Source organism: Oncorhynchus kisutch, unplaced genomic scaffold, assembly GCF_002021735.2.
Source record: "Oncorhynchus kisutch isolate 150728-3 unplaced genomic scaffold, Okis_V2 Okis02a-Okis13b_hom, whole genome shotgun sequence".
Lineage (NCBI taxonomy): Eukaryota > Metazoa > Chordata > Actinopteri > Salmoniformes > Salmonidae > Oncorhynchus > Oncorhynchus kisutch.
In genome coordinates this window covers 11,486,133-11,506,899 of record NW_022261979.1, presented here as the reverse complement: position 1 = coordinate 11,506,899, position 20,767 = coordinate 11,486,133, and the positions used below count along the sequence as shown (strand labels likewise).

Here is a 20,767-nt window from a genome sequence, read left to right as displayed (position 1 = left end):
TGTGGTCTGGTGGGGGGGGGGGGGGGAATTTGATTTGATTTGATTTGAACTAGTTGTTATTTGACTTCTGCTCTTTAATTACTTTTATTTCTTCATTTATCCTTGTTTTTTTACTGCTGTTGTTGGTTTTGTATTCGGCGCTGATAACTAATGCACTTTATAGGAGAGGGTGCTATTTGAGATGCTAGGAGTGTTTAGTGTTAATGCACTTTATAGGAGAGGGTGCTATTTGGGATGCTAGGAGTGTTTAGTGTTAATGCACTTTATAGGAGAGGGTGCTATTTGAGATGCTAGGAGTGTTTAGTGTTAATGCACTTTATAGGAGAGGGTGCTATTTGAGATGCTAGGAGTGTTTAGTGTTAATGCACTTTATAGGAGAGGGTGCTATTTGAGATGCTAGGAGTGTTTAGTGTTAATGCACTTTATAGGAGAGGGTGCTATTTGAGATGCTAGGAGTGTTTAGTGTTAATGCACTTTATAGGAGAGGGTGCTATTTGAGATGCTAGGAGTGTTTAGTGTTAATGCACTTTATAGGAGAGGGTGCTATTTGAGATGCTAGGAGTGTTTAGTGTTAATGCACTTTATAGGAGAGGGTGCTATTTGAGATGCTAGGAGTGTTTAGTGTTAATGCACTTTATAGGAGAGGGTGCTATTTGAGATGCTAGGAGTGTTTAGTGTTAATGCACTTTATAGGAGAGGGTGCTATTTGAGATGCTAGGAGTGTTTAGTGTTAATGCACTTTATAGGAGAGGGTGCTATTTGAGATGCTAGGAGTGTTTAGTGTTAATGCACTTTATAGGAGAGGGTGCTATTTGAGATGCTAGGAGTGTTTAGTGTTAATGCACTTTATAGGAGAGGGTGCTATTTGAGATGCTAGGTGTGTTTAGTGTTAATGCACTTTATAGGAGAGGGTGCTATTTGAGATGCTAGGAGTGTTTAGTGTTAATGCACTTTATAGGAGAGGGTGCTATTTGAGATGCTAGGAGTGTTTAGTGTTAATGCACTTTATAGGAGAGGGTGCTATTTGAGATGCTAGGAGTGTTTAGTGTTAATGCACTTTATAGGAGAGGGTGCTATTGAGATGCTAGGAGTGTTTAGTGTTAATGCACTTTATAGGAGAGGGTGCTATTTGAGATGCTAGGAGTGTTTAGTGTTAATGCACTTTATAGGAGAGGGTGCTATTTGAGATGCTAGGAGTGTTTAGTGTTAATGCACTTTATAGGAGAGGGTGCTATTTGAGATGCTAGGAGTGTTTAGTGTTAATGCACTTTATAGGAGAGGGTGCTATTTGAGATGCTAGGAGTGTTTAGTGTTAATGCACTTTATAGGAGAGGGTGCTATTTGAGATGCTAGGAGTGTTTAGTGTTAATGCACTTTATAGGAGAGGGTGCTATTTGAGATGCTAGGAGTGTTTAGTGTTAATGCACTTTATAGGAGAGGGTGCTATTTGAGATGCTAGGAGTGTTTAGTGTTAATGCACTTTATAGGAGAGGGTGCTATTTGAGATGCTAGGAGTGTTTAGTGTTAATGCACTTTATAGGAGAGGGTGCTATTTGAGATGCTAGGAGTGTTTAGTGTTAATGCACTTTATAGGAGAGGGTGCTATTTGAGATGCTAGGAGTGTTTAGTGTTAATGCACTTTATAGGAGAGGGTGCTATTTGAGATGCTAGGAGTGTTTAGTGTTAATGCACTTTATAGGAGAGGGTGCTATTTGAGATGCTAGGAGTGTTTAGTGTTAATGCACTTTATAGGAGAGGGTGCTATTTGAGATGCTAGGAGTGTTTAGTGTTAATGCACTTTATAGGAGAGGGTGCTATTTGAGATGCTAGGAGTGTTTAGTGTTAATGCACTTTATAGGAGAGGGTGCTATTTGAGATGCTAGGAGTGTTTAGTGTTAATGCACTTTATAGGAGAGGGTGCTATTTGAGATGCTAGGAGTGTTTAGTGTTAATGCACTTTATAGGAGAGGGTGCTATTTGAGATGCTAGGAGTGTTTAGTGTTAATGCACTTTATAGGAGAGGGTGCTATTTGAGATGCTAGGAGTGTTTAGTGTTAATGCACTTATAGGAGAGGGTGCTATTTGAGATGCTAGGAGTGTTTAGTGTTAATGCACTTTATAGGAGAGGGTGCTATTGAGATGCTAGGAGTGTTTAGTGTTAATGCACTTTATAGGAGAGGGTGCTATTTGAGATGCTAGGAGTGTTTAGTGTTAATGCACTTTATAGGAGAGGGTGCTATTTGAGATGCTAGGAGTGTTTAGTGTTAATGCACTTTATAGGAGAGGGTGCTATTTGAGATGCTAGGAGTGTTTAGTGTTAATGCACTTTATAGGAGAGGGTGCTATTTGAGATGCTAGGAGTGTTTAGTGTTAATGCACTTTATAGGAGAGGGTGCTATTTGAGATGCTAGGAGTGTTTAGTGTTAATGCACTTTATAGGAGAGGGTGCTATTTGAGATGCTAGGAGTGTTTAGTGTTAATGCACTTTATAGGAGAGGGTGCTATTTGAGATGCTAGGAGTGTTTAGTGTTAATGCACTTTATAGGAGAGGGTGCTATTTGAGATGCTAGGAGTGTTTAGTGTTAATGCACTTTATAGGAGAGGGTGCTATTTGAGATGCTAGGAGTGTTTAGTGTAATGCACTTTATAGGAGAGGGTGCTATTTGAGATGCTAGGAGTGTTTAGTGTTAATGCACTTTATAGGAGAGGGTGCTATTTGAGATGCTAGGAGTGTTAGTGTTAATGCACTTTATAGGAGAGGGTGCTATTTGAGATGCTAGGAGTGTTTAGTGTTAATGCACTTTATAGGAGAGGGTGCTATTTGAGATGCTAGGAGTGTTTAGTGTTAATGCACTTTATAGGAGAGGGTGCTATTTGAGATGCTAGGAGTGTTTAGTGTTAATGCACTTTATAGGAGAGGGGTGCTATTTGAGATGCTAGGAGTGTTTAGTGTTAATGCACTTTATAGGAGAGGGTGCTATTTGAGATGCTAGGAGTGTTTAGTGTTAATGCACTTTATAGGAGAGGGTGCTATTTGAGATGCTAGGAGTGTTTAGTGTTAATGCACTTTATAGGAGAGGGTGCTATTTGAGATGCTAGGAGTGTTTAGTGTTAATGCACTTTATAGGAGAGGGTGCTATTTGAGATGCTAGGAGTGTTTAGTGTTAATGCACTTTATAGGAGAGGGTGCTATTTGAGATGCTAGGAGTGTTTAGTGTTAATGCACTTTATAGGAGAGGGTGCTATTTGAGATGCTAGGAGTGTTTAGTGTTAATGCACTTTATAGGAGAGGGTGCTATTTGAGATGCTAGGAGTGTTTAGTGTTAATGCACTTTATAGGAGAGGGTGCTATTTGAGATGCTAGGAGTGTTTAGTGTTAATGCACTTTATAGGAGAGGGTGCTATTTGAGATGCTAGGAGTGTTTAGTGTTAATGCACTTTATAGGAGAGGGTGCTATTTGAGATGCTAGGAGTGTTTAGTGTTAATGCACTTTATAGGAGAGGGTGCTATTTGAGATGCTAGGAGTGTTTAGTGTTAATGCACTTTATAGGAGAGGGTGCTATTTGAGATGCTAGGAGTGTTTAGTGTTAATGCACTTTATAGGAGAGGGTGCTATTTGAGATGCTAGGAGTGTTTAGTGTTAATGCACTTATAGGAGAGGGTGCTATTTGAGATGCTAGGAGTGTTTAGTGTTAATGCACTTTATAGGAGAGGGTGCTATTTGAGATGCTAGGAGTGTTTAGTGTTAATGCACTTTATAGGAGAGGGTGCTATTTGAGATGCTAGGAGTGTTTAGTGTTAATGCACTTTATAGGAGAGGGTGCTATTTGAGATGCTAGGAGTGTTTAGTGTTAATGCACTTTATAGGAGAGGGTGCTATTTGAGATGCTAGGAGTGTTTAGTGTTAATGCACTTTATAGGAGAGGGTGCTATTTGAGATGCTAGGAGTGTTTAGTGTTAATGCACTTTATAGGAGAGGGTGCTATTGAGATGCTAGGAGTGTTTAGTGTTAATGCACTTTATAGGAGAGGGTGCTATTTGAGATGCTAGGAGTGTTTATGTTAATGCACTTATAGGAGAGGGTGCTATTTGAGATGCTAGGAGTGTTTAGTGTTAATGCACTTTATAGGAGAGGGTGCTATTTGAGATGCTAGGAGTGTTTAGTGTTAATGCACTTTATAGGAGAGGGTGCTATTTGAGATGCTAGGAGTGTTTAGTGTTAATGCACTTTATAGGAGAGGGTGCTATTTGAGATGCTAGGAGTGTTTAGTGTTAATGCACTTTATAGGAGAGGGTGCTATTTGAGATGCTAGGAGTGTTTAGTGTTAATGCACTTTATAGGAGAGGGTGCTATTTGAGATGCTAGGAGTGTTTAGTGTTAATGCACTTTATAGGAGAGGGTGCTATTTGAGATGCTAGGAGTGTTTAGTGTTAATGCACTTTATAGGAGAGGGTGCTATTTGAGATGCTAGGAGTGTTTAGTGTTAATGCACTTTATAGGAGAGGGTGCTATTTGAGATGCTAGGAGTGTTTAGTGTTTAATGCACTTTAATAGGAGAGGGTGCTATTGAGATGCTAGGAGTGTTTAGTGTTAATGCACTTTATAGGAGAGGGTGCTATTTGAGATGCTAGGAGTGTTTAGTGTTATGCACTTTAATAGGAGAGGGTGCTATTTGAGATGCTAGGAGTGTTTAGTGTTAATGCACTTTATAGGAGAAGGGTGCTATTTGAGATGCTAGGAGTGTTTAGTGTTAATGCACTTTATAGGAGAGGGTGCTATTTGAGATGCTAGGAGTGTTAGTGTTAATGCACTTTATAGGAGAGGGTGCTATTTGAGATGCTAGGAGTGTTTAGTGTTAATGCACTTTATAGGAGAGGGTGCTATTTGAGATGCTAGGAGTGTTTAGTGTTAATGCACTTTATAGGAGAGGGTGCTATTTGAGATGCTAGGAGTGTTTAGTGTTAATGCACTTATAGGAGAGGGTGCTATTTTGAGATGCTAGGAGTGTTTAGTGTTAATGCACTTTATAGGAGAGGGTGCTATTTGAGATGCTAGGAGTGTTTTAGTGTTAATGCACTTTATAGGAGAGGGTGCTATTTGAGATGCTAGGAGTGTTTAGTGTTAATGCACTTTATAGGAGAGGGTGCTATTTGAGATGCTAGGAGTGTTTAGTGTTAAATGCACTTATAGGAGAGGGTGCTATTTGAGATGCTAGGAGTGTTTAGTGTTAATGCACTTTATAGGAGAGGGTGCTATTTGAGATGCTAGGAGTGTTTAGTGTTAATGCACTTTATAGGAGAGGGGTGCTATTTGAAGATGCTAGGAGTGTTTAGTGTTAATGCACTTTATAGGAGAGGGTGCTATTTGAGATGCTAGGAGTGTTTAGTGTTAATGCACTTTATAGGAGAGGGTGCTATTTGAGATTATGCTAGGAGTGTTTAGTGTTAATGCACTTTATAGGAGAGGGTGCTATTTGAGATGCTAGGAGTGTTTAGTGTTAATGCACTTTATAGGAGAGGGTGCTATTTGAGATGCTAGGAGTGTTTAGTGTTAATGCACTTTATAGGAGAGGGTGCTATTTGAGAATGCTAGGAGTGTTTAGTGTTAATGCACTTTATAGGAGAGGGTGCTATTTGAGATGCTAGGAGTGTTTAGTGTTAATGCACTTTATAGGAGAGGGTGCTATTTGAGATGCTAGGAGTGTTTAGTGTTAATGCACTTTATAGGAGAGGGTGCTATTTGAGATGCTAGGAGTGTTTAGTGTTAATGCACTTTATAGGAGAGGGTGCTATTTGAGATGCTAGGAGTGTTTAGTGTTAATGCACTTTATAGGAGAGGGTGCTATTTGAGATGCTAGGAGTGTTTAGTGTTAATGCACTTTATAGGAGAGGGTGCTATTTGAGATGCTAGGAGTGTTTAGTGTTAATGCACTTTATAGGAGAGGGTGCTATTTGAGATGCTAGGAGTGTTTAGTGTTAATGCACTTTATAGGAGAGGGTGCTATTTGAGATGCTAGGAGTGTTTAGTGTTAATGCACTTTATAGGAGAGGGTGCTATTTGAGATGCTAGGAGTGTTTAGTGTTAATGCACTTTATAGGAGAGGGTGCTATTTGAGATGCTAGGAGTGTTTAGTGTTAATGCACTTTATAGGAGAGGGTGCTATTTGAGATGCTAGGAGTGTTTAGTGTTAATGCACTTTATAGGAGAGGGTGCTATTTGAGATGCTAGGAGTGTTTAGTGTTAATGCACTTTATAGGAGAGGGTGCTATTTGAGATGCTAGGAGTGTTTAGTGTTAATGCACTTTATAGGAGAGGGTGCTATTTGAGATGCTAGGAGTGTTTAGTGTTAATGCACTTTATAGGAGAGGGTGCTATTTGAGATGCTAGGAGTGTTTAGTGTTAATGCACTTTATAGGAGAGGGTGCTATTTGAGATGCTAGGAGTGTTTAGTGTTAATGCACTTTATAGGAGAGGGTGCTATTTGAGATGCTAGGAGTGTTTAGTGTTAATGCACTTTATAGGAGAGGGTGCTATTTGAGATGCTAGGAGTGTTTAGTGTTAATGCACTTTATCGGAGAGGAGGGTGCTATTTGAGATGCTAGGAGTGTTTAGTGTTAATGCACTTTATAGGAGAGGGTGATATGCTATTTGCAGATGCTAGGAGTGTTTAGTGTTATAATGCACTTTATAGGAGAGGGTGCTTACTTTGAGATGCTAGGAGGTGTGTTTAGTGTTAATGCACTTTATAGGCTAGGGTGCTATTCTGAGATGCTAGGAGTGTTTAGGTTATATAATGCACTTATAGGAGAGGGTGCTATTTGAGATGCTAGGACGTGTTTAGTGTTAATGCACTTATAGGAGAGGGTGCTATTTGAGATGCTAGGAGTGTTTTAGTGTTAATGCACTTTATAGGAGAGGGTGCTATTTGAGATGCTAGGAGTGTTTAGTGTTAATGCACTTTATAGGAGAGGGTGCTATTTGAGATGCTAGGAGTGTTTAGTGTTAATGCACTTTATAGGAGAGGGTGCTATTTGAGATGGCTAGGAGTGTTTAGTGTTAATGCACTTTATAGGAGAGGGTGCTATTTGAGATGCTAGGAGTGTTTAGTGGTTAAATGCACTTTTAGGAGAGGGTGCTATTTGAGATGCTAGGAGTGTTTAGTGTTAATGCACTTTATAGGAAGAGGGTGCTATTTGAGATGCTAGGAGTGTTTAGTGTTAATGCACTTTATAGGAGAGGGTGCTATTTGAGATGCTAGGAGTGTTTAGTGTTAATGCACTTTATAGGAGAGGGTGCTATTTGAGATGCTAGGAGTGTTTAGTGTTAATGCACTTTATAGGAGAGGGTGCTATTTGAGGATGCTAGGAGTGTTTAGTGTAATGCACTTTATAGGAGAGGGTGCTATTTGAGATGCTAGGAGTGTTTTAGTGTTAATGCACTTTATAGGAGAGGGTGCTATTTGAGATGCTAGGAGTGTTTAGTGTTAATGCACTTTATAAAGGGTGCTATTTGAGATGCTAGGAGTGTTTAGTGTTAATGCACTTATAGGAGAGGTGCTATTGAGATGCTAGGGAGTTGTTTAGTGTTAATGCAACTTTATAGAGAGGGTGCTATTTGAGATGCTAGGAGTGTTTAGTGTTAATGCACTTTATAGGAGAGGGTGCTATTGAGATGCTAGGAGTGTTTTAGTGTTAATGCACTTTATAGGAGAGGGTGCTATTTGAGATGCTAGGAGTGTTAGTGTTAATGCACTTTATAGGAGAGGGTGCTATTTGAGATGCTAGGAGTGTTTAGTGTTTAATGCACTTTATAGGAGAGGGTGCTATTTGAGATGCTAGGAGTGTTTAGTGTTAATGCACTTTATAGGAGAGGGTGCTATTTGAGATGCTAGGAGTGTTTAGTGTTAATGCACTTTATAGGAGAGGGTGCTATTTGAGATGCTAGGAGTGTTTAGTGTTAATGCACTTTATAGGAGAGGGTGCTATTTGAGATGCTAGGAGTGTTTAGTGTTAATGCACTTTATAGGAGAGGGTGCTATTTGAGATGCTAGGAGTGTTTAGTGTTAATGCACTTTATAGGAGAGGGTGCTATTTGAGATGCTAGGAGTGTTTAGTGTTAATGCACTTTATAGGAGAGGGTGCTATTTGGGGATGCTAGGAGTGTTTAAGTGTTAATGCACTTTATAGGAGAGGGTGCTATTTGAGATGCTAGGAGTGTTTAGTGTTAATGCACTTTATAGGAGAGGGTGCTATTTGAGATGCTAGGAGTGGTTTAGTGTTAATGCACTTTATAGAGAGGGTGCTATTTGAGATGTCTAGGAGTGTTTAGTGTTAATGCACTTTATAGGAGAGGGTGCTATTTGAGATGCTAGGAGTGTTAGTGTTAATGCACTTTATAGGAGAGGGTGCTATTTGAGATGCTAGGAGTGTTTAGTGTTAATGCACTTTATAGGAGAGGGTGCTATTTGAGATGCTAGGAGTGTTTAGTGTTAATGCACTTTATAGGAGAGGGTGCTATTTGAGATGCTAGGAGTGTTTAGTGTTAATGCACTTTATAGGAGAGGGTGCTATTTGAGATGCTAGGAGTGTTTAGTGTTAATGCACTTTATAGGAGAGGGTGCTATTTGAGATGCTAGGAGTGTTTAGTGTTAATGCACTTTATAGGAGAGGGTGCTATTTGAGATGCTAGGAGGTGTTTAGTGTTAATGCACTTTATAGGAGAGGGTGCTATTTGAGATGCTAGGAGTGTTTAGTGTTAATGCACTTTATAGGAGAGGGTGCTATTTGAGATGCTAGGAGTGTTTAGTGTTAATGCACTTTATAGGAGAGGGTGCTATTTGAGATGCTAGGAGTGTTTAGTGTTAATGCACTTTATAGGAGAGGGTGCTATTTGAGATGCTAGGAGTGTTTAGTGTTAATGCACTTTATAGGAGAGGGTGCTATTTGAGATGCTAGGAGTGTTTAGTGTTAATGCACTTTATAGGAGAGGGTGCTATTTGAGATGCTAGGAGTGTTTAGTGTTAATGCACTTTATAGGAGAGGGTGCTATTTGAGATGCTAGGAGTGTTTAGTGTTAATGCACTTTATAGGAGAGGGTGCTATTTGAGATGCTAGGAGTGTTTAGTGTTAATGCACTTTATAGGAGAGGGTGCTATTTGAGATGCTAGGAGTGTTTAGTGTTAATGCACTTTATAGGAGAGGGTGCTATTTGAGATGCTAGGAGTGTTTAGTGTTAATGCACTTTATAGGAGAGGGTGCTATTTGAGATGCTAGGAGTGTTTAGTGTTAATGCACTTTATAGGAGAGGGTGCTATTTGAGATGCTAGGAGTGTTTAGTGTTAATGCACTTTATAGGAGAGGGTGCTATTTGAGATGCTAGGAGTGTTTAGTGTTAATGCACTTTATAGGAGAGGGTGCTATTTGAGATGCTAGGAGTGTTTAGTGTTAATGCACTTTATAGGAGAGGGTGCTATTTGAGATGCTAGGAGTGTTTAGTGTTAATGCACTTTATAGGAGAGGGTGCTATTTGAGATGCTAGGAGTGTTTAGTGTTAATGCACTTTATAGGAGAGGGTGCTATTTGAGATGCTAGGAGTGTTTAGTGTTAATGCACTTTATAGGAGAGGGTGCTATTTGAGATGCTAGGAGTGTTTAGTGTTAATGCACTTTATAGGAGAGGGTGCTATTTGAGATGCTAGGAGTGTTTAGTGTTAATGCACTTTATAGGAGAGGGTGCTATTTGAGATGCTAGGAGTGTTTAGTTGTTAATGCACTTTATAGGAGAGGGTGGTGCTATTTGAGATGCTAGGAGTGTTTAGTGTTAATGCACTTTATAGGAGGAGGGTGCCTATTTGAGATGCTAGGAGTGTTTAGTGTTAATGCCACTTTATAGGAGAGGGTGCTATTTGTGAGATGCCTAGGAGTGTTTAGTGTTAATGCACTTCTATAGGAGAGGTGCTATTTGAGATGCTTAGGAGTGTTTAGTGTTAATGCACTTTATAGGAGAGGGTGCTGCTATTTGAGATGCTAGGAGTGTTTAGTGTTAATGCACTTTATAGGAGAGGGTGCTATTTGGAGATGCTAGGAGCTGTTTAGTGTTAATGCACTTTATAGGAGAGGGTGCTATTTGAGATGCTAGGAGTGTTTAGTGTTAATGCACTTTATAGGAGAGGGTGCTATTTGAGATGCTAGGAGTGTTTAGTGTTAATGCACTTTATAGGAGGAGGGTGCTATTTGAGATGCTAGGAGTGTTTAGTGTTAATGCACTTTATAGGAGAGGGTGCTATTTGAGATGCTAGGAGTGTTTAGTGTTAATGCACTTTAATAGGAGAGGGTGCTATTTGAGATGCTAGGAGTGTTTAGTGTTAATGCACTTTATAGGAGAGGGTGCTATTTGAGATGCTAGGAGTGTTTAGTGTTAATGCACTTATAGGAGAGGGTGCTATTTGAGATGCTAGGAGTGTTTAGTGTTAATGCACTTTATAGGAGAGGGTGCTATTTGAGATGCTAGGAGTGTTTAGTGTTAATGCACTTTATAGGAGAGGGTGCTATTTGAGATGCTAGGAGTGTTTAGTGTTAATGCACTTTATAGGAGAGGGTGCTATTTGAGATGCTAGGAGTGTTTAGTGTTATGCACTTTATAGGAGAGGGTGCTATTTGAGATGCTAGGAGTGTTTAGTGTTAATGCACTTTATAGGAGAGGGTGCTATTTGAGATGCTAGGAGTGTTTAGTGTTAATGCACTTTATAGGAGAGGGTGCTATTTGAGATGCTAGGAGTGTTTAGTGTTAATGCACTTTATAGGAGAGGGTGCTATTTGAGATGCTAGGAGTGTTTAGTGTTAATGCACTTTATAGGAGAGGGTGCTATTTGAGATGCTAGGAGTGTTTAGTGTTAATGCACTTTATAGGAGAGGGTGCTATTTGAGATGCTAGGAGTGTTTAGTGTTAATGCACTTTATAGGAGAGGGTGCTATTTGAGATGCTAGGAGTGTTTAGTGTTAATGCACTTTATAGGAGAGGGTGCTATTTGAGATGCTAGGAGTGTTTAGTGTTAATGCACTTTATAGGAGAGGGTGCTATTTGAGATGCTAGGAGTGTTTAGTGTTAATGCACTTTATAGGAGAGGGTGCTATTTGAGATGCTAGGAGTGTTTAGTGTTAATGCACTTTATAGGAGAGGGGTGCTATTTGAGATGCTAGGAGTGTTTAGTGTTAATGCACTTTATAGGAGAGGGTGCTATTTGAGATGCTAGGAGTGTTTAGTGTTAATGCACTTTATAGGAGAGGGTGCTATTTGAGATGCTAGGAGTGTTTAGTGTTAATGCACTTATAGGAGAGGGTGCTATTTGAGATGCTAGGAGTGTTTAGTGTTAATGCACTTTATAGGAGAGGGTGCTATTTGAGATGCTAGGAGTGTTTAGTGTTAATGCACTTTATAGGAGAGGGTGCTATTTGAGATGCTAGGAGTGTTTAGTGTTAATGCACTTTATAGGAGAGGGTGCTATTTGAGATGCTAGGAGTGTTTAGTGTTAATGCACTTTATAGGAGAGGGTGCTATTTGAGATGCTAGGAGTGTTTAGTGTTAATGCACTTTATAGGAGAGGGTGCTATTTGAGATGCTAGGAGTGTTTAGTGTTAATGCACTTTATAGGAGAGGGTGCTATTTGAGATGCTAGGAGTGTTTAGTGTTTAATGCACTTTATAGGAGAGGGTGCTATTTGAGATGCTAGGAGTGTTTAGTGTTAATGCACTTTATAGGAGAGGGTGCTATTTGAGATGCTAGGAGTGTTTAGTGTTAATGCACTTTATAGGAGAGGGTGCTATTTGAGATGCTAGGAGTGTTTAGTGTTAATGCACTTATAGGAGAGGGTGCTATTTGAGATGCTAGGAGTGTTTAGTGTTAATGCACTTTATAGGAGAGGGTGCTATTTGAGATGCTAGGAGTGTTTAGTGTTAATGCACTTTATAGGAGAGGGTGCTATTTGAGATGCTAGGAGTGTTTAGTGTTAATGCACTTTATAGGAGAGGGTGCTATTTGAGATGCTAGGAGTGTTTAGTGTTAATGCACTTTATAGGAGAGGGTGCTATTTGAGATGCTAGGAGTGTTTAGTGTTAATGCACTTTATAGGAGAGGGTGCTATTTGAGATGCTAGGAGTGTTTAGTGTTAATGCACTTTATAGGAGAGGGTGCTATTTGAGATGCTAGGAGTGTTTAGTGTTAATGCACTTTATAGGAGAGGGTGCTATTTGAGATGCTAGGAGTGTTTAGTGTTAATGCACTTTATAGGAGAGGGTGCTATTTGAGATGCTAGGAGTGTTTAGTGTTAATGCACTTTAGGAAGGTGCTATTTAGATAGAGTGTTTAGGTTAATGCCTTATAGGAGGGTGCTATTTGAGATGCTAGGAGTGTTTAGTGTTAATGCACTTTATAGGAGAGGGTGCTATTGAGATGCTAGGAGTGTTTAGTGTTAATGCACTTTATAGGAGAGGGGTGCTATTTGAGATGCTAGGAGTGTTTAGTGTTAATGCACTTTATAGGAGAGGGTGCTATTTGAGATGCTAGGAGTGTTTAGTGTTAATGCACTTTATAGGAGAGGGTGCTATTTGAGATGCTAGGAGTGTTTAGTGTTAATGCACTTTATAGGAGAGGGTGCTATTTGAGATGCTAGGAGTGTTTAGTGTTAATGCACTTTATAGGAGAGGGTGCTATTTGAGATGCTAGGAGTGTTTAGTGTTAATGCACTTTATAGGAGAGGGTGCTATTTGAGATGCTAGGAGTGTTTAGTGTTAATGCACTTATAGGAGAGGGTGCTATTTGAGATGCTAGGAGTGTTTAGTGTTAATGCACTTTATAGGAGAGGGTGCTATTTGAGATGCTAGGAGTGTTTAGTGTTAATGCACTTTATAGGAGAGGGTGCTATTTGAGATGCTAGGTAGTGTTTAGTGTTAATGCACTTTATAGGAGAGGGTGCTATTTGAGATGCTAGGAGTGTTTAGTGTTAATGCACTTTATAGGAGAGGGTGCTATTTGAGATGCTAGGAGTGTTAGTGTTAATGCACTTTATAGGAGAGGGTGCTATTTGAGATGCTAGGAGTGTTTAGTGTTAATGCACTTTATAGGAGAGGGTGCTATTTGAGATGCTAGGAGTGTTTAGTGTTAATGCACTTTATAGGAGAGGGTGCTATTTGAGATGCTAGGAGTGTTTAGTGTTAATGCACTTTATAGGAGAGGGTGCTATTTGAGATGCTAGGAGTGTTTAGTGTTAATGCACTTTATAGGAGAGGGTGCTATTTGAGATGCTAGGAGTGTTTAGTGTTAATGCACTTTATAGGAGAGGGTGCTATTTGAGATGCTAGGAGTGTTTAGTGGTTAATGCACTTTATAGGAGAGGGTGCTATTTGAGATGCTAGGAGTGTTTAGTGTTAATGCACTTTATAGGAGAGGGTGCTATTTGAGATGCTAGGAGTGTTTAGTGTTAATGCACTTTATAGGAGAGGGTGCTATTTGAGATGCTAGGAGTGTTTAGTGTTAATGCACTTTATAGGAGAGGGTGCTATTTGAGATGCTAGGAGTGTTTAGTGTTAATGCACTTTATAGGAGAGGGTGCTATTTGAGATGCTAGGAGTGTTTTAGTGTTAATGCACTTTATAGGAGAGGGTGCTATTTGAGATGCTAGGAGTGTTTAGTGTTAATGCACTTTATAGGAGAGGGTGCTATTTGAGATGCTAGGAGTGTTTAGTGTTAATGCACTTTATAGGAGAGGGTGCTATTTGAGATGCTAGGAGTGTTTAGTGTTAATGCACTTTATAGGAGAGGGTGCTATTTGAGATGCTAGGAGTGTTTAGTGTTAATGCACTTTATAGGAGAGGGGTGCTATTTGAGATGCTAGGAGTGTTTAGTGTTAATGCACTTTATAGGAGAGGGTGCTATTTGAGATGCTAGGAGTGTTTAGTGTTAATGCACTTTATAGGAGAGGGTGCTATTGAGATGCTAGGAGTGTTTAGTGTTAATGCACTTTATAGGAGAGGGTGCTATTTGAGATGCTAGGAGTGTTAGTGTTAATGCACTTTATAGGAGAGGGTGCTATTTGAGATGCTAGGAGTGTTTAGTGTTAATGCACTTTATAGGAGAGGGTGTGCTATTTGAGATGCTAGAGGGTGCTATTTGAGATGCTAGGAGTGTTTAGTGTTAATGCACTTTATAGGAGAGGGTGCTATTTGAGATGCTAGGAGTGTTTAGTGTTAATGCACTTTATAGGAGAGGGTGCTATTTGAGATGCTAGGAGTGTTTAGTGTTAATGCACTTTATAGGAGAGGGTGCTATTTGAGATGCTAGGAGTGTTTAGTGTTAATGCACTTTATAGGAGAGGGTGCTATTTGAGATGCTAGGAGTGTTTAGTGTTAATGCACTTTATAGGAGAGGGTGCTATTTGAGATGCTAGGAGTGTTTAGTGTTAATGCACTTTATAGGAGAGGGTGCTATTTGAGATGCTAGGAGTGTTTAGTGTTAATGCACTTTATAGGAGAGGGTGCTATTTGAGATGCTAGGAGTGTTTAGTGTTAATGCACTTTATAGGAGAGGGTGCTATTTGAGATGCTAGGAGTGTTTAGTGTTAATGCACTTTATAGGAGAGGGTGCTATTTGAGATGCTAGGAGTGTTTAGTGTTAATGCACTTTATAGGAGAGGGTGCTATTTGAGATGCTAGGAGTGTTTAGTGTTAATGCACTTTATAGGAGAGGGTGCTATTTGAGATGCTAGGAGTGTTTAGTGTTAATGCACTTTATAGGAGAGGGTGCTATTTGAGATGCTAGGAGTGTTTAGTGTTAATGCACTTTATAGGAGAGGGTGCTATTTGAGATGCTAGGAGTGTTTAGTGTTAATGCACTTTATAGGAGAGGGTGCTATTTGAGATGCTAGGAGTGTTTAGTGTTAATGCACTTTATAGGAGAGGGTGCTATTTGAGATGCTAGGAGTGTTTAGTGTTAATGCACTTTATAGGAGAGGGTGCTATTTGAGATGCTAGGAGTGTTTAGTGTTAATGCACTTATAGGAGAGGGTGCTATTTGAGATGCTAGGAGTGTTTAGTGTTAATGCACTTTATAGGAGAGGGTGCTATTTGAGATGCTAGGAGTGTTTAGTGTTAATGCACTTTATAGGAGAGGGTGCTATTTGAGATGCTAGGAGTGTTTAGTGTTAATGCACTTTATAGGAGAGGGTGCTATTTGAGATGCTAGGAGTGTTTAGTGTTAATGCACTTTATAGGAGAGGGTGCTATTTGAGATGCTAGGAGTGTTTAGTGTTAATGCACTTTATAGGAGAGGGTGCTATTTGAGATGCTAGGAGTGTTTAGTGTTAATGCACTTTATAGGAGAGGGTGCTATTTGAGATGCTAGGAGTGTTTAGTGTTAATGCACTTTATAGGAGAGGGTGCTATTTGAGATGCTAGGAGTGTTTAGTGTTAATGCACTTTATAGGAGAGGGTGCTATTTGAGATGCTAGGAGTGTTTAGTGTTAATGCACTTTATAGGAGAGGGTGCTATTTGAGATGCTAGGAGTGTTTAGTGTTAATGCACTTTATAGGAGAGGGTGCTATTTGAGATGCTAGGAGTGTTTAGTGTTAATGCACTTTATAGGAGAGGGTGCTATTTGAGATGCTAGGAGTGTTTAGTGTTAATGCACTTTATAGGAGAGGGTGCTATTTGAGATGCTAGGAGTGTTTAGTGTTAATGCACTTTATAGGAGAGGGTGCTATTGAGATGCTAGGAGTGTTTAGTGTTAATGCACTTTATAGGAGAGGGTGCTATTTGAGATGCTAGGAGTGTTTAGTGTTAATGCACTTTATAGGAGAGGGTGCTATTTGAGATGCTAGGAGTGTTTAGTGTTAATGCACTTTATAGGAGAGGGTTGCTATTTGAGATGCTAGGAGTGTTTAGTGTTAATGCACTTTATAGGAGAGGGTGCTATTTGAGATGCTAGGAGTGTTTAGTTTTCATGTGGCGTAGTCTGATGCGATGTGGATGTGCAGGACAGGGTGAGATTAGTCCTGCTATCTATTTGGGGATAGGGTTTCTCTGTCTCTCTCTCTCTCTCTCTCTCTCTCCCTGTATCTCTCGCTGTCTGTCTCTCTCTCCCTGTATCTCTCTCTGTCTGTCTCTCTCTGTCTCTCTTTCTCTCTCTGTCTCTCTTTGTCTCTGTCTGTCTGTATGTATATCTGTCTGTCTGTCTGTCTGTCTGTCTGTCTGTCTGTCTGTCTGTCTGTCTGTCTGTCTGTCTGTCTGTCTGTCTGTCTGTCTGTCTGTCTGTCTGTCTGTCTGTCTGTCTGTCTGTCTGTCTCTCTCTCTGTCTCACTCTCTCTCTCTCGCCCTCTCTCCCTCTCTCCCTCTCTCTCCCTCTCTCTCTCTCTCTCTCTCTCTCTCTCCTTGGTTGGTGACAGAAGCACCAGATCATCAGCAAACAGTAGACATTTGACTTCAGATTCTATCAGGGTGAGGCCGGGTGCTGCAGACTTTTCTAGTGCCCGTGCCAATTTGTTGATATATACGTTGAAGGGGGTGGGGCTTAAGCTGCATCCCTGTCTCACCCCACGGCCCTGTGGAAAGAAATGTGTGTGTTTTTTGCCTATTTTAACCTGCACACTTGTTGTTTGTGTACATGGATTTTATAATGTTGTATGTTTTACCCCCAACACCACTTTCCATCAGTTTGTATAGCAGACCCTCATGCCAGATTGAGTCGAAGGCTTTTTTGAAATCAACAAAACATGAGAAGACTTTGCCTTTGATTTGGTTTGTTTGGTTGTCATTTAGGGTGTGCAGGGTGAATACGTGGTCTGTTGTACGGTAATTTGGTAAAAGGCCAATTCGACATTTGCTCATTGTATATTGTACATTGTTTTCATTGAGGAAATGTACGAGTCTGCTGTTAATGATAATGCAGAGGATTTTCCCAAGTTTGCTGTTGACGCATATCCCACGGTAGTTATTGGGGTCAAATTTGTCTCCACTTTTGTGGATTGGGATGATCAGTCCTTGTTTCCAAATATTGGGGAAGATCCCAGAGCTGAGGATGATGTTTTAGTATAGCCAATTGAAATTTGTTGTCTGTATATTTGATCATTTCATTGAGGATACCATCAACACCACAGGCCTTTTGGGTTTGGAGGGTTTGTATTTTGTCCTGTAACTCGTTCAAGGTAATTGGAGAATCCAGTGGGTTCTGGTCGTCTTTAATAGTTGATTCTAAGATCTGTATTTGATCATGTTTATGTTTTTGCTCTTTGTTCTTTGTTATAGAGCCAAAACGATTGGAGAAGTGGTTTACCCATACATCTTTACCCACATAATTATGTGTGTTGTTGTTTGTTTAGTGTTTTCCAATTTTCCCAGAAGTGGTCTATGGATTATTCAATTACATTGAGCTGATTTCTGACATGCTGTTCCTTCTTTTTCCGTAGTGTATTTCTGTAATGGTTTAGTGATTCACCATAGTGAAGGCATAGACTCAGGTTTTCCAGGTCTCTATGTTTTTGGTTGGACAGGTTTCTCAATTTCTTTCTTCGATTTTTGCATTCTTCATCAAACCATTTGTCATTGTTGTTCATTTTCTTCAGTTTTCTGTTTGAGATTTTTAGATTTGATAGGGCAGCTGAGATGTCAAAGACTGTTAAGATTTTCTACTGCCAAGTTTACACCTTCACTATTACAGTGGAATGTTTTACCCAGGAAATTGTCTAAAAGAGATAGAATTTGTTGTTGCCTAGTTGTTTTTTTGGTAGGTTTCCAAAGTGCATTCCTTCCAGGTGGGGGTATTGTGGTCTGGATGTAGGTCCTCTCTGCGTGGGGCCTCTGTATGTAGGTCCAGGGGGGGGGTCCTGCAGGTCTGGGAGAGTGTATCGCTGGTCTGGGCGGGGTGTCTATTGATCTGTTGCTCCTGTGTGGAGTGTTGGGGATACGTTTGAGAGCGATGTCCTTTAGAGTCCGGGCGAAGGTGGGCACTGCTGCCTTGTAGAGGTGGACCTGATCATAGAGGATGTTCAAGTCGAGGGTGGAGTGGTGGGAAAACGTTTGGTTTTGAGGCACAGTCACGGGAAATACTTGCATTTACCCGCTTTATTGTGGCAGGGTGGAAGTGTTTTCGTGGTAGCAGGGTGGAGATAACCCCTTGTGCGTTGGGGATAGTAGAAGAAGCTTTTTCAAACACTCCCTTCAGTGCTGTCGCCACACTTTCCTGCTGTGTTCTCAGGTCGTTTGTGTCTGTGTGTATTATTAGGTGGCTAGGTGAGCCTAGTTGGTCCTCAGACAGAAGGTCTAGGGCGCGCTGGGTGTTTGGACACCAGAGTTTAGACACACTGTGTTTGGGGATTTTTTTAAATTTTATATATTTTCCATTTGAGTCCATAAGGAGTACAATCTGTGTCTTGTGTTTGTTCTCAGTCGGTGTGGGGGGGGTTGTCAGGAGGGCTATTAGGGTGGCTCAGAGGGGGTGAGATCCCCTGGGTTTGAGGTTCTTCATTTGTCTGCTCGGCTGTGATGTCGACGCTATGGTCAGGGCCGGCTGTGGACTGTTCCGGCTTCGTCCTTTCTAGGGAGTTTTTCCTGGCCACCGTGGTTCTACAGCTGCATTGCTTGCTGTTTGGGGTTTTAGGCTGGGTTTCTGTACAGCACTTTGAGATATCAGCTGATGTAAGAAGGGCTTTATAAATAAATTTGATTTATGATGATTTGATTTCTGCTCTGGTGTCGAGACTGTTGTCGGGAGCTGAGGTGTGCTGTTCTGCTGTCTTTTCTGCGGGGGTGGCCACCTCTCTAGTGGGTTGTTCTCTGTCACACGCCGTCCCCTTCAACCTCTCCTCCAGCAGTCTGATCCTCTCCTCTAGTGTTCTGCTCTTCCCCTGCTCCTGCTCTTTCTCCTGTTGTAGTTGTCTCACCACTGTCCAGAGTGCAGATATGTCTCTCTCCACCTCCAGCTCTCCGGGTCTGGTTAAGAGAGTGTTGTTGTGCTGGACTGTTGTCTGGGTCTGTGCTGACTGGAGTGTAATCACCTGCTGCTCCAGCTCCACCTGCCTTACCTCCAGCTGGGTAAATGTATCCTTCATTTCAATGAGGGAGTAGTACTCTGTGCTGGGAGGTTGACTTTCCGCTGGGGGTTGCTCGTCTGTGAGGTTATATAATGAAGAGGTTTGGTCTGACCTGCTCGGGGTGGGGGTATCTTTCTCAAGAGAGAGCTTCTCCTGCTGAGCTAATTCTTTGATTAGGTGAAAGTCCAGCTGAAACATGTTTGTGGTTACGCTGTACCATCACTGTTACTTATAGAGAGTTACCCAGAGTCCTCGTTGTCAAGTATCCAGAGTTTCCACTCCTCGTTAACACCCCCTCTCTTAACAAAGGGGTAGTGTGCTAATATAGCACTGTGCCATGCCAGGGGATGGTTTGTGTGGAAGATGAGGTTGCTGATGTTCTTATTCCACTCCTCTCTCTCTCTCTCTCTCTCCCCCTCTCCCCCCCCCCCTCTCTCTCTCTCTCTCTCTCTCTCTCTCTCTCTCTCAATTACATTTTTCAATTCAAGGGCTTTATTGGCATGGGAAACGTGTGTTAACATTGCCAAAGCAAGTGAGGTAGACAACATACAAAGTGAATATATAAAGTGAAAAACAACAAAAATTAACAGTAAACATTACACATACAGAAGTTTCAAAACAATAAAGACATTACAAATGTCATATTATATATATACAGTGTTTTAACAATGTACAAATGGTTAAAGGATTATCTCTCTCTCTCTCTCTCTCTCTCTCTCTCTCTCTCTCTCTCTCTCTCGCTCTCTCTCTCTCTCTGTCTCTCTCTCTCTCTCTCTGTCTCTCTCTCTCTCTCTCTCTCTCTCTCTCTCTCCCTCTCGTCTCTCTCTCTCTCTCTCTCTCTCTCTCTCTCTCTCTCTCTAGTGCTGTTTGGCCAGTTTGTGGTGTTTCAGACGTTGGCAAGTGATATTGTGGAAATCTTCGACGGACCGACTCCAGACTCTCCTGTCCTCTCGTCCATCTCCGGCTCTCACTCAGGTAGAGAACATCACCTTTTCTCTTTACAGTGAATCCTATCCTGACAGGACACACCTGAATAAAAATAATCATCTCAATAACAAATCTCTATGTAAATAAAGGAATTTAAATATAATATAATATATAATAATATAATGTTCGTTGAGTTTAAAAGTGATGGGTTTAACGAAAACCAAAAAATGTATTTTCTCCCTGCACTGAAGGAGAGACTCTACCTTTAAGTTCTGGGAACAAAATCACCGTGAAGTTCACCACCGCGGGTCCAGAGACAGCCAAGGGATTCCATTTTGTTTATCAAGGCATGTTCTTCTATATTATCTATATCTATAGCTCTTTGATATGAAGATTGATGAACTTCTATACTATCTATATCTATAGCTCTTTGATATGAAGATAGATGAACTTCTATACTATCTATATCTATAGCTCTTTGATATGAAGATAGATGAACTTCTATATTATCTATATCTATAGCTCTTTGATATGAAGATAGATGAACTTCTATACTATCTATATCTATAGCTCTTTGATATGAAGATAGATGAACTTCTATACTATCTATATCTATAGCTCTTTGATATGAAGATAGATGAACTTCTATATTATCTATATCTATAGCTCTTTGATATGAAGATAGATGAACTTCTATATGATCTATATCTATAGCTCTTTGATATGAAGATAGATGAACTTCTATACTATCTATATCTATAGC

The 20,767-nt window shown here is 40.5% G+C and overlaps 1 protein-coding gene across 1 annotated transcript in view; it reads left to right on the top strand.

Annotated features, from left to right (window-relative positions):
- LOC116359260 (CUB and sushi domain-containing protein 3-like) overlaps window positions 1-20,767 on the top strand; it is a 547,528-nt gene that overhangs the window by 297,428 nt on the left and 229,333 nt on the right. The window contains 2 exon segments of the mRNA XM_031811826.1: window positions 19,939-20,052; window positions 20,256-20,351. Coding sequence (XP_031667686.1) covers window positions 19,939-20,052; window positions 20,256-20,351 — 210 coding nt within the window.